Source organism: Setaria italica, chromosome IV (assembly GCF_000263155.2).
Source record: "Setaria italica strain Yugu1 chromosome IV, Setaria_italica_v2.0, whole genome shotgun sequence".
In the NCBI taxonomy this organism is placed as follows: Eukaryota; Viridiplantae; Streptophyta; class Magnoliopsida; order Poales; family Poaceae; genus Setaria; species Setaria italica.
In genome coordinates this window covers 39,352,346-39,367,516 of record NC_028453.1, presented here as the reverse complement: position 1 = coordinate 39,367,516, position 15,171 = coordinate 39,352,346, and the positions used below count along the sequence as shown (strand labels likewise).

Below are 15,171 nucleotides of genomic sequence, written 5' to 3'. Positions count from 1 at the left end.
ACAAAAAAAAAATCTTGAAAGTTTCCGGTACCATAGTGCCGTGAAAGCACCATGCTTGCAGACATTTAAAGTTCAATTGAGCAAACTATATTTGTAATTTCCTGCCAGGTAATTCATTCCCAACCGCACCATGTCAAAGTCATGCAAAAGAGCAACACTATACACTGTCCATTGAGTATTGAGGGCAAACCAAAAGAAATGTTAAAGGGAAATTCAAACAAAGCAAATGAATAAATAAAAACAAAAGCAAGTTGGTCCTCTTTCCTGTAGTCAGTGCAATGACACGTCACGTCCAAGCATCCAAAAATGGCACCATGAGACCAATAACTCATGCCTGGAACTGGAAAGTTCGCACGAAGGATTTCCTCTTCTGCTCACAGGCCGCATGATTGACCGAGCCGCTGCACTGCATCTGCATGCCCCCCAACCAACAACCAGGAAGCCATCTGCCCATCTCGTCCTGTCCGATCAGAACGGGTTACAGCTTAGTAGTACAGAGTTACAGGTCGCGTAAAGGGCATGCCGGCAGCCATTTCTAAGCCTGCAAAAACTTGGATTCTCACCTACGGTTAGGTCACCATGGTTTTCCGTAGATGAAGGTACCAAAGGCAATTAGATGGACATGACCAGTCATGTGAGCTACTGAGCTACATCCTGCAGGTGGTTAATTGTAGCTGCTCCTTTTCTCTTTTTTTTTTCCTGTTTGACTGATGGGCAATGGGAGTTCTTCCTAAGCTGTACAGAAGTACAGAACCACCTTGCTTGAGACTTGAGAGTAGATAGCTAGTGTAACCTTTTGTCCCTAACCTCACATGTTTAAAAATGACATGGAAACATGGCTCTTTAGATGATAAGAGTTGGTACATGAGCAGAGGGTTAGTCAAGTCAAGTTGGAAATAGGGGTTGTGGAGGAGCACGTGAAGTAGTTGAGTGGTGTATGATGCACTAAATCTTGCATGCCTTAATGATCTAAAGGCACAGGACCGTTAAACAGAATCTTATTCAGCTCAAGTTTCTTTTTTTTAACCCCTGGAGACTAGTCGCCTCAAGTTTTAGTTTTAGTTAGTCGCGGTATGTTTGTTTTAGCTTTGGTTTTTGGTAAAGTTGATTCTAAAATGTGGTTGCGGAGAAACCGATTCTAAAGGATGATTTTGGAAAAAGTGATCCTAAGGTGTGATTGCGGAGAAACCGATTCTAAAGAGTGGCTTTAGAAAAGCTGATTTTGAGTTGTGGCTTTGAAGAAGCTGATTTTAGACATGGCTTTAGAAAAACTGATTCTGGATTGTCAGTTGTGACTTTAGAAAATCTGATTCTAGGTTGTGGCACCAAAAGCTGTTTCTAGAGCGTGATTTTGGAAAAGCTGATTCTAGATTATGGTTTTAGAAAATTTGATTGTATGAGTATGGCTTTCAAGGGGGGAAAAACAAATTCTAAACTGTGAGAATGAGAGATTGCCTTTTGCTCTGCGTTGTGTCCCTACTGGCAACCTCGCTAGCTTGAGGGTTCAGAATTGAGACCTCCGGGCAGCAGACGGCAAAGGCCGGCAAAGGAAAAGGGAAGAAAAGCCCGATGACGATCCGGTAGCCCAAACCGTGCTAACCGTTGTGCCAAAAGCCACCACGCCGCGGCAGCCGGCAGGAAGGTCCCTGAACCGCGCGACCGACCGATGATGATGGCACGTGGATCCATCGGAACGAGCCGAGAGGCCGGCCGGCCGGCCAGCCGGCGCTTACACCCACGCCGCGCGAGCGCGCGCGTCACGAGGCTGGGCGGGCGCGGGCGGTCACACGGCACGGGCGGGCACGGCGGCCCAGGCTTTTCACCGATTCGGCAGCCCCCGTCCACGTCGCAGCTCCACCGCTCGTCCTTTTGCCTCCCCGAATTGCACACACACGCCTTGTCCTTCACCGCCTCCGCCTTCCTCCTCCGCCTCCAACTCCTCCTCCTTATCACAGCGCACTCGCGGCTGCCTCTGCCTTCATTCTCCCCCCCATTTCTTCTCCACAGCTCTGCTCTCCTCTCCCGTGAACGACCTGCAGCAGCAGCAGCTATAGCCTAGCATCTTGAGAAGCTGGCCGAGAATCCCAACAAGATGGGGCGCGGCAAGATCGAGATTAAGCGGATCGAGAACGCGACCAACCGGCAGGTCACCTACTCCAAGCGCCGCACGGGGATCATGAAGAAGGCGCGGGAGCTCACCGTGCTCTGCGACGCCGAGGTCGCCATCATCATGTTCTCCTCCACCGGCAAGTACCACGAGTTCTGCAGCCCAGGAACCGAGTAAGCAGTGCTCATGATTCTCTTCTTCTTCTTCTTCTTCTTCACCACCTGCTCAATTTAGCTTCTTCTGTCGGTGGCTGCTGTGTTCTTGATTGTTTGATTGACTGATTGCAGCATCAAGACCATCTTTGACCGCTACCAGCAGGCCATCGGGACCAGCCTATGGATCGAGCAGTATGAGGTGATTGTCTCCTTTTGTCTTTCCTTTCCCTCTCTTTTTTGCATCAGCAAACTACCTACTCGCTGCTTTACACCTCATCTGTCCATGAGATGATGAGATCTGAAACAGAATCATGTGTTTTAATTGTTTTGACTTCTGCAGAATATGCAGCGCACGCTGAGCCATCTCAAGGACATCAATCGCAACCTGCGCACGGAGATTAGGTCAGCACGGGATCACTTTCCTCTTTCCTCTCTCTCTTTGGTTTTTCATGGGGATTTCTGAGGAAGATTGGGGATTAATTCGCAAAGTTTGGTTAACTTTGATGCTTGATTTGTGCGTTCAGGCAAAGGATGGGTGAAGATCTGGACAGTCTGGAGTTCGACGAGCTGCGCGGTCTTGAGCAAAATGTTGACACCGCTCTCAAGGAGGTTCGCCACAGGAAGGCACGTACAAACCCTAACCTTTTGGTTCATCTCTCCAAGCTAGATCTACCTCTTCTGCACACTGATGATGTCCTCTTTGGATCTGTTCATATTTCGTGCTCCTTTGTAGATCTGCGTTTCCTGATTTGTTTGTGAATATTGTCTTTCATTGGTAGATCTGTGTGCGTTTTTTTTTCGTGAGTGTGAAGTTAACAGAAGATTTATGACACTTGGAGAATATGATACTCCTGGTTCATTCCTTAATCCTTATGGATGCATGCATCTATGTTCTATTCGTTATTTTGACATCAAAATTAAACAGCAACGTTTTGCTGTGACATTTGTTTTTGTGTACAAGGACTGGTTCTTGTTCTCAAAATAAAAGCTGGGAGAGAATTGACTGTAATTTAAAATCCGTGTACAATTTCATCTCATGCATGTTCATGTTTTAACCTTCTATATCTCCTTTTCTGATCTTTTTTTTTCATTTGATTTTGCAGTATCATGTGATCACCACACAGACTGAAACCTACAAGAAGAAGGTAAGATTTAAATCCAAGCATTCTTGCTCCGTTGAGTATTACACTGCACATCCATTTGCTCATATACATATTCCAAGTCAATTGGGCAAGTTTAAGAGCTAGTTGCCCCCCAATTTGCCATCACTGCACTGCATAACCTCCTTTGCCTTCATCACTTGTGATCAGTATCTTAAGTTAGCCCAATCGACATGCTAATGTTTCCAAATCAGTCTTGTCATTATTGGTCAAAGTTTTAATTTGTCATTTCTCTCTCTTTTTAGTTTATTCAGCTTTTCTTTCATATAAACATAGGTGTATTCTTCGGTTAAATCCATTATTTTTGCAACTTAAATAAGATATACAAAACTGATAAATTAAATTTGCTTGCCACCTCTTCCTGTGTATACCTTTAATTTCTACTAGTGCATCTGCTATTCATACTTATTTAAGACTAAGAAAACCATGCTGGTATATGCAACTAACCCCAACCACCTTCAAAAGCTTTGTACTGCACATTTGACTATTCAAGTAGTGATCAAAGCAAATATCTGACAGACACCACCACGCCTCGAACTGGAACTTGCATGCTATTGCCCAGTGTACATTAGCATGCATGTCTGTGCATTTCCACACTCAACTCCTTCTCCATGTTAATTCGAGGCTCTACTCAAAGTAGCTCCACGTTGTAGAGCACTAGTAGATCTTGGTCCATCTCATGTGCTCGATCGCATGCACGCACTCGTACACATGGTGTGCAACGCTGTATTCGACAATCAATAGGCTCATTGGTCTCTGTCTTTTAGAAGCTACAATGAATTGAGAACCAGAAAGCAAAGGACGCTAGTGTTGGGGCATCCTCCGTACGGATTCGTCTGCGTGTTTCTCCCGTTAAGCCTGCTAGCTTATAGACCGCTGCCTGCAGATCGTTGCTTATTTGGTCCCCCGGCTATCTTGGGGAGTAGCATGTCAAACACTGATTTTTATGATGTTGCACCGTAGCATGATACACCCACAGATAAGGACCAAAGTGGAGGCTTTATGGTTTGCAGGAGTATGGAAATGGAACCCATTAGTGTGGAGGTACTTTGGCTTGATTACTGAATGTTTGTAGTCTTTCAGTACACAGCCGTGCCACACGACCATTCATGTGTGTTGACTGAAACATGCATCCAGCTCATCATTTCCAAATCACCCACAATTTCACCTCGCGAGCTCTAGCCACCTCCAGTCCATCCCCACCACGTGAAGGACTTATGTTGTCCATCTCAGATATGCAGATAGCTCCTCTTCTCTTTATAAATGTAGCATAATAAACAATTAAACATATAATGCGGTTAAAACAATTATTGCTACAGTAACATATTTTTCAGAGTTTTTTTCCCCTTTGTGGAAACATTAATTTGTTTATTTCATGCTGTTAGAATATGTAATTGAGCTTAAGCACCCCCCCTCTAGGGTTTTCTTGTAGGATAGGCAAGGGTTCCTCCTAACCCTAGAACCCTTGCCTATATATGTGTACGTGCTATGCACCTCCATAATCAATTTATAATTTCCCTAGTCATATTTGCTTTCACGTGCTAGTAGCATTTTAAGAAACAAGCTATTGTTACCTGAAAACCTTGCTTTTAGTTAAACAAGATATACAAGTGTATGCTTTTAATTTGGTCATTGGACATGCATGAATAATGGATGGACCAATAATGTGTGTACGTTGATCCACTGTTCTTGTTGAGCATTTTATTGGTGATGAACACACATACACAAAAAAAATTTCAGGAACCATGAACACACATACATGGGACCATGCATACAGTAGCACCACACTACCGGATACTACCGATCGAGCACAGTACAGTGAGTGTTGTCTGAGCTGTTCCACATGAATTGAGCTAGCTAGGCATACAGTGTTGTCTAAACGACTGCACATTATTGCTTGTAAACGTACTTGCTTCTTTGCTACTCCCTTCATTCCAAATTATAGATCGTTTTGAACTTTCTATGTTCATAGATTTATGCATCTAGATATAGGGTATATCTAAGTGCATAATAAAATTTATGAATCTAAATAAGCTAAAACGACATATAATTTGGAACGGAGGGAATAGCTAGAAACTGAAAATGTACCAGCAGTGATGACGTTTACTCTTTATTAGGCTTATTCTCTACACCATATATGACGTCAATGATTTTCGATTTTTGTTATACTCCTACTTGATAGAGATCTGGTATAAGATTATATACAGAACGACCATTGCTTAACTAATTTTTTTTAATCCTGTGCATGCATATGCGTTTGCAGGTGAAGCACTCGTACGAGGCGTACAAGAACCTGCAGCAGGAGCTGGTACGTCCATGGTTAAGCAACTCGATCGCTAGCAAATTATTTTGTACTAGCAGTAATTAATTTTGTGCCACAATTATAGAATCTCTCGCAGATGCTGCGGTTTGTGATCGATCTGCTAGCAGGAATTTTTTCCGCCGCTTCATATGATCCTGACGTTTGCGCCGCGTGCAGGGCATGCGCGAGGACCCGGCGTTCGGGTTCGTGGACAACACGGGCGCCGGCGGGTGGGAGGGCTCGTCGGTGACGACGCTGGGTGGCGGCGCATCGGCGGCGGACATGTACGCCTTCCGCGTGGTGCCGAGCCAGCCCAACCTGCACGGCATGGCCTACGGCTCCCACGACCTGCGCCTCGGCTGATCTGATCTAGCTAGCAGTTGCCTGCTTGCCACGCGTGCAGCTGGTGTCGCTGCACGCCCAATGCAAAGCAAGTTCATCACGGAGTAATCGTCCAGGTATTATTGTAACGAATAAATGCAGAGCATGTACCGTCCGGCACCAGCTAGCTCTCTTCGTAGTACTGTCATGTAATGCATTGCTGTCTGTGATCGTCTATGATTATTGTATCGTGGCACTATGTTTGTGCTGTTGATTACATTGTTTGCAAATATAATGCTACTGTATTACTGCATGATGATGGTTGGATTGACTTGCATGCTCTTGATCCCGGTTTGACATGTCGATAAATATCATCAGTGTCACAAATTCCATTTTTTTTAAAAAAAAATCAATCGGAAGCAGCACCGCCGGTCCCAGCAATTTTGTCTGCAAGGCAACCGGCCTATCCGTCGGCCCGTCGTCGTTCGTGGGCGCCCAGGGCGCTCGATGAACGTAGTTTTGGGCTTCCGTGGGACCTAACTAGCTGGGCCTGCATCCCGAATGCATACCATCATTTCTGTCGTCCTTTTCCTTTGTTGGTGATCTCGTTCCTCTCTGTTTTTTTTTTCTGAGAAGGATGCTTCCTTTCCTTCTTTTTTGTTTACTACCCCGTGGTGTTTATAATTTCAAGCATTAGTACTCGTTTTCATTGCATCTGAATGTCGAGTTTTGGTCAAACTCACCCTACTCCCTAGGAGAATGCGATGCTACTTGTCGGCCTACTCATGCTTTGCTTTGGAATCCACTAGTTGTTCCAAAAAGGGACTGTGTTCAAAAAAGAAATGGAGAGAGAAAGGAGCCCAAAGCAAGAGAGACAAACAGTGTCTTTTCGGCGCCGTGTGCTTTACTTTCATTGCCATGTGCTGGCTTCTTAATCATGCGAAACCGGTTCCGAAATCATCATCAAGTTGATTGCCCGCGTCCAAGAAAATGTTTATTCGAGTAATAATAGTTATTAATTAAAAGGACTGCTCCCAAAACGAAAAGACGAGAGGAGAATGGGACGGACTGGGCTTTGGGCTCAAAGGTACAAACTGACCGGACTTTCTGCAGCAAAAGGGCCCCAACAAAGGTGCACGGGCCGACCTGCCGGCCGAGATAATCAAATTTAAAGACGACGTCACATGAACCCCAACATCTTCTAAATATCCCATCGCCAGCAGAAAAGCAGTGGTATTTGACACTTTGTCAGTGATGGAGATACATCATGCTGCATCTCATCATAAAAAAAAAAATTAAAGAACTTTTTTTTTTCTTAAAAGAGACGGTCATGTTTGTGTTTCTTTTGGTCTTGGCTAAATGACCCTTCATTCAAACGTAATTATCACGAGATCAGAACTTGTCTTTTCGAGGGAAAAAAAACAAGATCAGGATTCAGACACGCTGACATTACCTCTCCCCATCCATCAGAGATCTTCTGCTCAAATCAAGGCGATTCAGTAATTTCTTTTTGCGGCGCCATAAGTCAAAGGTGGTAATCGAACCGGACCCACTGGTCGGGGGGAAAGTGGCTTTTCCCTCCAAGTTTGTTCATCTTGCGGACAGTGACACAAGGAGAACCTACCTATGGGGCTCTTAGTTCGTCCCTTACGCATTGGCAATCTCTGACGAAGCTGCATCTAGATCGGCATGCCATCTCGCAATCACACAGCTACTAGTCAACAAATTCATGATCATCATCGTATTGGAATTTGGAAACAACTACAATTACTTTTTTTTCAAAGTACAACCACAATTACTAATTCCCCGGTATGAAATCTATGGGATTAGTTGAGAGTGAAGCAGCATTACCATATCATAAATAATGTCACAGCGCTAATTACATCCTAGATGCTAATTACAGATTGTTGGATTTGGAAGGCTCGATCGATCTTTTGGTAGATGCATGGTTCTTCCTCACACGCTATAGCTACAGATACCCACTTTACACACAACTTGGTTGGATACTCAGCAAATAGTATTGGCCACCTGTAGCTGCCTAGCTGAAAGAGTTTTTATTTGCTCAACTAAGCAAAATTATCAGGACAATAAAACAAATGCAAGAAATCAGAAGCAAAAAAAAAACTCAGATTGCATCATCAAAATCCTCCCCTAGCTAGAGATAGTGGTAGACCAATGCAAGCAAGGTCCTGAAGCAGTTGTAGCTGGTGTGCTTTTGGCAGTAACGGCACGCATCGCTTTGATCACAGGATTAAGCGACGATGGAGTGGGTAAGGGGAAGAATAATCGAGAAGGTGGCTGGACTAGTGCCCGGCACCAGGCAAAGCTGGCCGTAATTTGCGCTAGCTAATAGCTAGGAAAAAGGGGGCGGCCTCGACAAGGTAGCCGACAAAACGAAAGAAGCATCCATCCACCGCAGCTGCAGCTGCAGCTGCTTGTTGTTAGTAGTATAATCGTTTGGTTAGTCGAGAGTTACAGTACGTGATGTCATGATCACATAGAGACAATATGTGTACAGCGCCATAATTAGGTCAGCTGCTGAATCCATTATCACTTTTTTCATCAGGCTTGCATTTTTTTTTATACATATTGCAAGTGGAGACACGGAATTTCAGTCAGAGGGATAGTTCAGTTCACAAGATCAGAAATACTCCATAATGTTGTTGTGTATTTGTCAAAGCAACTGTGAGTAGAGAGTAATGATCAAATTCAAGATAAACAAGAATTCTTGCGGATCGCTTTGTCTTCCTTTTTCCTCCTTAATGAAAAACGTGCGTTGAACGTTTTTTGGGAAAAAAAAAAGAAGAAGAGAAAGATGTTAATAATTGAGGGTGTGTGCGAATTGAATTGACGATGATTGTCCATGGGTACTACTACGGCTACGTGGTGCCCGATCTCTGACGCGCGTAGTACTGATGATTCTGAAGTGGATCCGGGTTTGCCGTTGCCGGGCGCGCACTGGTGTCAGACGAGTTCAGAAGGTGGCCGGCGGAGTAGCGGAGAGGACCACGCAGGCGCAGGCGCAGGCGCAGCAGCCAGCAGGTGGGCTCTGCCCCAGGCGGCCAGGCCCCAGCCAGCAGCAGGGTAGCAGCAGGCGGCGCAGACTGGCTCGCTGCGCTGCGTTTGCTTCCACGCCCCATCCGATCCAACATGTATTGGAAGTTCCCCTGTGTCGTCTCCGTCCGAGCTCCCTCTCTGACCTGCTGCTGCACGGCACTGCATCTCCTTTGAGCTGAGCGGCCGCCCATCCTGCCATCGATGGCGAGTTGGCAACCCATGCTCATGCAAGTGCAGCCCATTGAGGTTCAGATTCAGTTCACTCCAGGCACCTGCAGCCGCAGATGTCTGCTTGGGTGTTGGACTCTCGTTGGGTGTCCACTGTCCAGCCAGTGTCCTCGGCCTGTTCGCTCGCCCCAGCTCGTCGTACGTGGAGATGGATTGTGCTCGCCGGCCGGTGCAGTGATACACAGTATCCCCTGTACTGTACACTACGTGCTTGTGTTCACTGTTGAGTGTAAACGAGCAGTCTACCGCGCGCTTGCAACAGTGTTTCGATCGGTGCGTGTGTTGCGTAGTGGACATGATGCCCGGCGCAGGCGTCGTCATGATGCAAGTCGGTAAATTTTGTCTCAGGTAGGTGCGCAGGGGGTCAGTGCCTCAGTCGTGGGTGTAGTGTACTCTTCTCCGGAGACTGGAGCTGAGGAAGCAAAAGATCGAGCGTGATCTAGCTACATGCGTGCTGTTCCTGCACATACGCATATCCAAGACGGCATACTTTGTTGAGCAAAACTAGTTGTACTACTAAGTACTCAGCTCCAAGAAAGCAATCAATCCTTAGTTTTGTGCAGCCAGTAAGCTAGCTTGGATATGTAGCCAGCTCAGCTCCAAGAGGAAACACAAGGGTACTTGCCGGGGCTCTTGCTGCCTCCCATCAGCAAGCACTAGAAAACACAGGGTACTATCGCCTCGGTCCTGACGAGGCCGGGGCGCTGAAAGAAAGCGTCAGGTCTCAGCAGGGCCAGCCCAGCCGCGCGCGCACTGCCCAAGGCCACCTCCTTGCCTTGCGATGCGACGACTAGCCTCTAGCCGGCCTCTACTACTCCTACTCTCCCTTTCCTAGCGGCGAGAGGCAGTACATGCCATGACTTTGCCATGCTGTGCTCATCCAGTTGTTGTTGGATTAGCATCCGGCCAGCAGCTCGATCTGGTCTCCTTGATTGGGACGGCGGATTAAGCAGCAAAGCAAATTAACAAAGCGATTTCTGCCCTTGTCACGACGTGGATCGATGCAGCGCTAATCTGAATTGGTTAGGTTAAATCGCCGGCGCGCGCGGCTGGGGGAGAGGCCTAGTTTTATTCGGGCGAGCGGCGCGGGCACATGCGGGACAAGGGACGACGCGGTTTGGTGCGCGCATGTGCTGCGCGGCTGCCGATCATCACATCGCAGCGCTGCGCGTACGCGTCTTGTCTTTGTATAGGATACCGATGGATGCATGCGGCTCTTGATACTGTTCTGCTTCGTGGTTAAGTATGTGGTAGCGGTAGACTAGTAGTAGAGTGCTAGTAGGGAGCAGCGGCTACTGCAGCAAGCAAGCAGCAGTAGTGTTCTTTTTTCTCCTAACTAACTAATCCTAGCAAAAGGTTGGGAGGCAACATTAGCAATATAGCATGATGCATGCAAGACAAAAGTGCAGGGTAGGTATATGTGTGTGTCGTAGTAAAATTAGTCCTCATGCATGCATGCTGTCAATGGTGACCTTTTTTCATGAAGATTTTTTTTTGGAGGATTTTTACATTACAACTCTATATTGGATCTTATTCGGTTAATCTCATATTTGGTGGATTTGTTAATCCCTTTCATTTTCATCGGGGGAGGTGAATACGCCGAGCAACATAAACAATGAAGAAAATCGACAGGAATTTTCCTGAATTTCGTAGCAAATAAAAAATTATCTTAAAGAAAGAGAAAAAAAATTATCTAACAAGGTGTTCATATGGGTAGGGAGCATAGGTGTCAGTTCCCACATGTGTGTACATGTAATGTGTGTTTCAAAGAAAAAACAAACTTATAGGTCAACCCAACATTACGTCCGCTGTATATGCTACCAACAGGGTTCTTGATACAGTAGTAGAACTGTTGTCGCATGCTTAATATGTATACACCCTTGTTTTTCTAACAAATATGCCAGAATGCTGCCTGCACAACACAGTGGTTCATTCTAACAAAAAATGTACTTTGACCCCTTCGTGATCTCTCATAACTAACAATGGTCCCGGAAATTATAATCTACTACTGCTACCAATAGTTAAGTGCAAAAGAATTACGCCGCAAAAGAAATTATTGTTCATGTGCTCCTGCCTTCAGCCAATACATAATACACACATGCCCTATTCTCTAGCGACGTACGCCTACACATGAACTGCAATTAAGTGCCATTATTTGTGATCGGCCAATTAAACATTTTACAAATTTGTGCCAAAAGAGACATGTGAGAGCCATCTCCCATCCTTTTACAAATTAAAGTTCTCTTACATTTGGGACCATCTTCATATGCTTGCATTGCATTGCTGCTGCTTCCATTTCCATCCCAACACTAATAGCTATACTCCTAAGTGCTACTTCATCTAATCATCATGCATCCATGGCAATTAGTAAGAGAGAGAGGGGGTGGCCTTAACCTAACAAGCTTAGCTAGCTCAGCACTACACTTCCCCCATGCAGTGAAATTCTTGCACCTATTCAAGCTCGGACAAGCTGACTAGGAGGGCCCAATAAGCTGGCACCCACCGGGCCCACTGACCCAGTGTACTATGAAGAGTACAAATCTCAACTGAGAATAAATGAATCTTTGCAATTTGGTCCCTATAGACATGTAGCTGTGGTTGTACACATATATAGATCAGGGCAGGGTGTTAGGTGTGGATAGCATTGGCCCAATAAATTTTAATTGTTAGGTCTGATTCCTTCTTTGCTGCAGCAGGATTCTGGAGGTGGCAAAGGGAGGGGGGAGAGCTAGCTTAGCAGCTACCTCTTGCTTGCTCATGAAAGAGGAGGTCAAAATTTGTTGTTGGAGAGGGTCAAGTGGTCCACAAAATCTAACAAGGCCTAACTCATCATGCATGTCACTTTCCTCCTCCCATGTATGAGATGGAGATGTGTAATTGGGGGCTTCTATGCGTTGTGCACCAATGTATATGACCAATACACATCAACTACTTTGGTTTTTTTAATCTTTGTATAGTCCACTTCTTTGAAAAGGGTAAAACCGGATTCGTATGGTTGGTCTAATTAGTTAGGCATATATGCTAGTCTGCAATTATTTATGTGAGAGGGTAGTATGATGCAACCTTAATTGCTTGATGGGCTAATCAACTGAAATATATAGGTTGTTGAATTTGCGACGTCTATACATGCATCACGGAGACTATATATTGAGATCATAGAAAATGAATATTCTGTTGTTGGTATTAGGACCCTATATGTAAGTAGCTAGGGAGATGTATGCATAGGTGTATTCATGACAAGAAAACGACCTTCAATTTGTGAACCATGGATGTGAAGTGGGGAAGACACACTATTCATCACGCATCGCATTTTAGTGCGAGCTACTATTGCTCTACTACGTACCACAGGAAAAGGATAGCATTAAGGTCTAAATCAAGATCACGAATACATGCATGTACATGCAAGACCTAAGTGAGGTCTCCTTTTTTTACAAATTTAGTTTTCCGTAAGTTGTCAGGTATTTTTGTTAACCACATGGTATAAAAATCCTGCAATTGGCATGCTGGATTTGAAAATACAGTTGTGTTTTTGGCATGCAAATTTAGTAACCATTACTGACGGTGGAACTATATATTTGCTATTTAATAATTGATCCAATCCAATTTATCGAGGATCTAACTTAACTCAATAAAAACTCAGCCGCCTTGCAAAAGAAAGCCTAGATGAAAAATCATCATATTACTCCGATCACAAGTTTAGCGCATCAAGATATATGGAACATTAATACCATCTTCCATGAAAATATGCATGATATATCTAACCCAAGAAGGATTATTATATATATGTCGTGATAGTACTTTTCATGTTAGATGAATCTACTAACATTAATTGTACATTATCGATCTATCTATTTTATATATATTTGGTGCCCAAAATTGGGAAAAAAATGTTTGATTGCTTGGTAGGAGGTCTACAATTACATGTATTTTTTTTATGAAATACAATACAGACACATATACTCACATACCTGCACTGAAACTACTTGTACTTACTATTGGAGAAGTGCATAGGAGCATAGACATATCTAGCTTCTTTTCATCTAGAACCAGCACGCATGCATGTTTAGCTACCTAGACAACGATCGAGTAGACAAGTAATTCGCACATGCATGCATTGCAGGCTAGCCAAAAAAAAACGAGCACAAACTAGCGTACTGTGCATACGTTACATCGAATCATCAATCAATACGAACTGCTAGAAGATTTAATTGCATAATAAACTGTACTTGTTATGTCATTTTCACAAATCCAAGATTAGGGTGCACGACTATATAAATATTCTATAGCCACGATCTATTCAAACACATTATATTTTTCTCATGTGTAGTGGGGGTTTGCATTGGCACATCTCCTTTGTAGTTGAGAGAATAAAAACAAGGCTTTCTCAACTGATAAGGGTTACATTTATTCATATCCTACAATTCACGGTGGACAGCCACACACACACACACATACACACACACACACACAAAATTCAATTTACTCCTAGCTGTTATATTCCCAGCAGAAAATTGGCCAAATCTGACATAGTTACACTTCATTGTGGTGTTTTAGGTTTTAAGCAATTCATTCTATAGCCACTCATATATGCTTCTTCTGAATTATCTAAGAGTAATATAATATTTTTGTTTTATGACCAAGAGTAAAAGTATAATGTTTCAAAAATTTCAATTCAAAACTACACAGAAAGCATATAGAGAAAAATAGAGCGTACTACATAAACTACATATATTTGTCACAGTTTAATTTATACACACCGTAACTTCAACCCTTTTGTATATAATCAAGCCACAGAAACACAAAAGAGTGTAGTACCACTAAAATGCATGACAGATCGAGTTGAGTTTAAAGATCATACGAATATAATTCTCACCTTTGAAAATTTCATGCATCTTACTTGATGAAAGAAAAATTGGGCATATGTAAACAACCTACAAAGCATGATGTACATTCTCAGAACCCAAAAACAGTTCAGAATAATGGAGTAATGCTAGTGTTCTTGGTTTTCACAATATTACTGCATGAGATATTCTTCCATGGAGGGAAGTTTTCTTCTAATATAGCACTGCATATGTTTTGTAAGAAATTCTACACTTTCTATATGTAAGTGATAAAATTTTAAGCATCTCCAGTTAGATATGTGCATGCATCATATCCGAGCTAGGGACTATGAGTATTAGTTTATGTATATCCAATTCCAATTATTCCAAACTAATTAAACTGTTTTTTTCTGATTTAATAATAATGTATTTGAAAGATCATCTATACATGCCCTGTACTTTCTAAGTAACCACCATTATTTACTAGAATTACGTCATATATGAATGCAAACATAGATCGCTAAGTGAACTTAGGGAGAATAGGAAGGACAAGCATGAAGCTCAACTAGATACATTAACTTCGAATACAACACTACATACAAAAACTAAACCCCCAAAAGTGATATTGTCTATGTGCTAACCATTTTGACCAATGTAGATGATGTGTATGACATTGTGAGAGAGGCATTCAAATGTATGCATGCACCACAAGGAGGAGAACATGCAGATCTACTATACTCTTGATTAGTCGTCGGTCCACAGAACTGCGTTAACAATAATCCTGGTGTACAAAGCTACAACATCCCAAAATATATAGTTGCAGTGAGAAGGGGAAAAGGAACAAGCGAAGTAGAGATGAGGCTCTACAGCTAGACATAGCGCAAGGACAGTACACTGTACCACTCTACGTGTAGGCCGGCCGAGCTATCAGATTTTACAGAGTAGTGAAGCTAGGACAAGAGACCACATACCAAACTGTAGTACGTACACCTTTTGTGTTTTTTTTCAAAATTTATGGGTG

General features: G+C 43.6%; 1 protein-coding gene across 1 annotated transcript; it reads left to right on the top strand.

The window, feature by feature from the left end:
* Window positions 1-1,826: 1,826 nt before the first annotated feature.
* LOC101781084 (MADS-box transcription factor 16) lies at window positions 1,827-6,382 on the top strand. Its single transcript, XM_004966367.2, has 7 exons — window positions 1,827-2,280; window positions 2,395-2,461; window positions 2,603-2,664; window positions 2,787-2,886; window positions 3,366-3,407; window positions 5,686-5,730; window positions 5,902-6,382. The coding sequence occupies exons 1-7, from the start codon at window positions 2,093-2,095 to the stop codon at window positions 6,085-6,087; spliced, it is 690 nt and encodes a 229-aa protein (XP_004966424.1). The 5' UTR covers window positions 1,827-2,092; the 3' UTR covers window positions 6,088-6,382.
* The last annotated feature ends 8,789 nt before the right edge of the window (window positions 6,383-15,171 follow it).

Excerpts from the sequence above, each read along its gene's own strand:
- LOC101781084 (XM_004966367.2), top strand. The coding sequence starts at position 2,093 with ATGGGGCGCGGCAAGATCGAGATTAAGCGGATCGAGAACGCGACCAAC. Across the intron at positions 2,665-2,786 it reads AACCTGCGCACGGAGATTAG|GCAAAGGATGGGTGAAGATC; the intron begins GTCAGCACGGGA and ends TTGTGCGTTCAG. Across the intron at positions 2,887-3,365 it reads AGGAGGTTCGCCACAGGAAG|TATCATGTGATCACCACACA; the intron begins GCACGTACAAAC and ends TTGATTTTGCAG.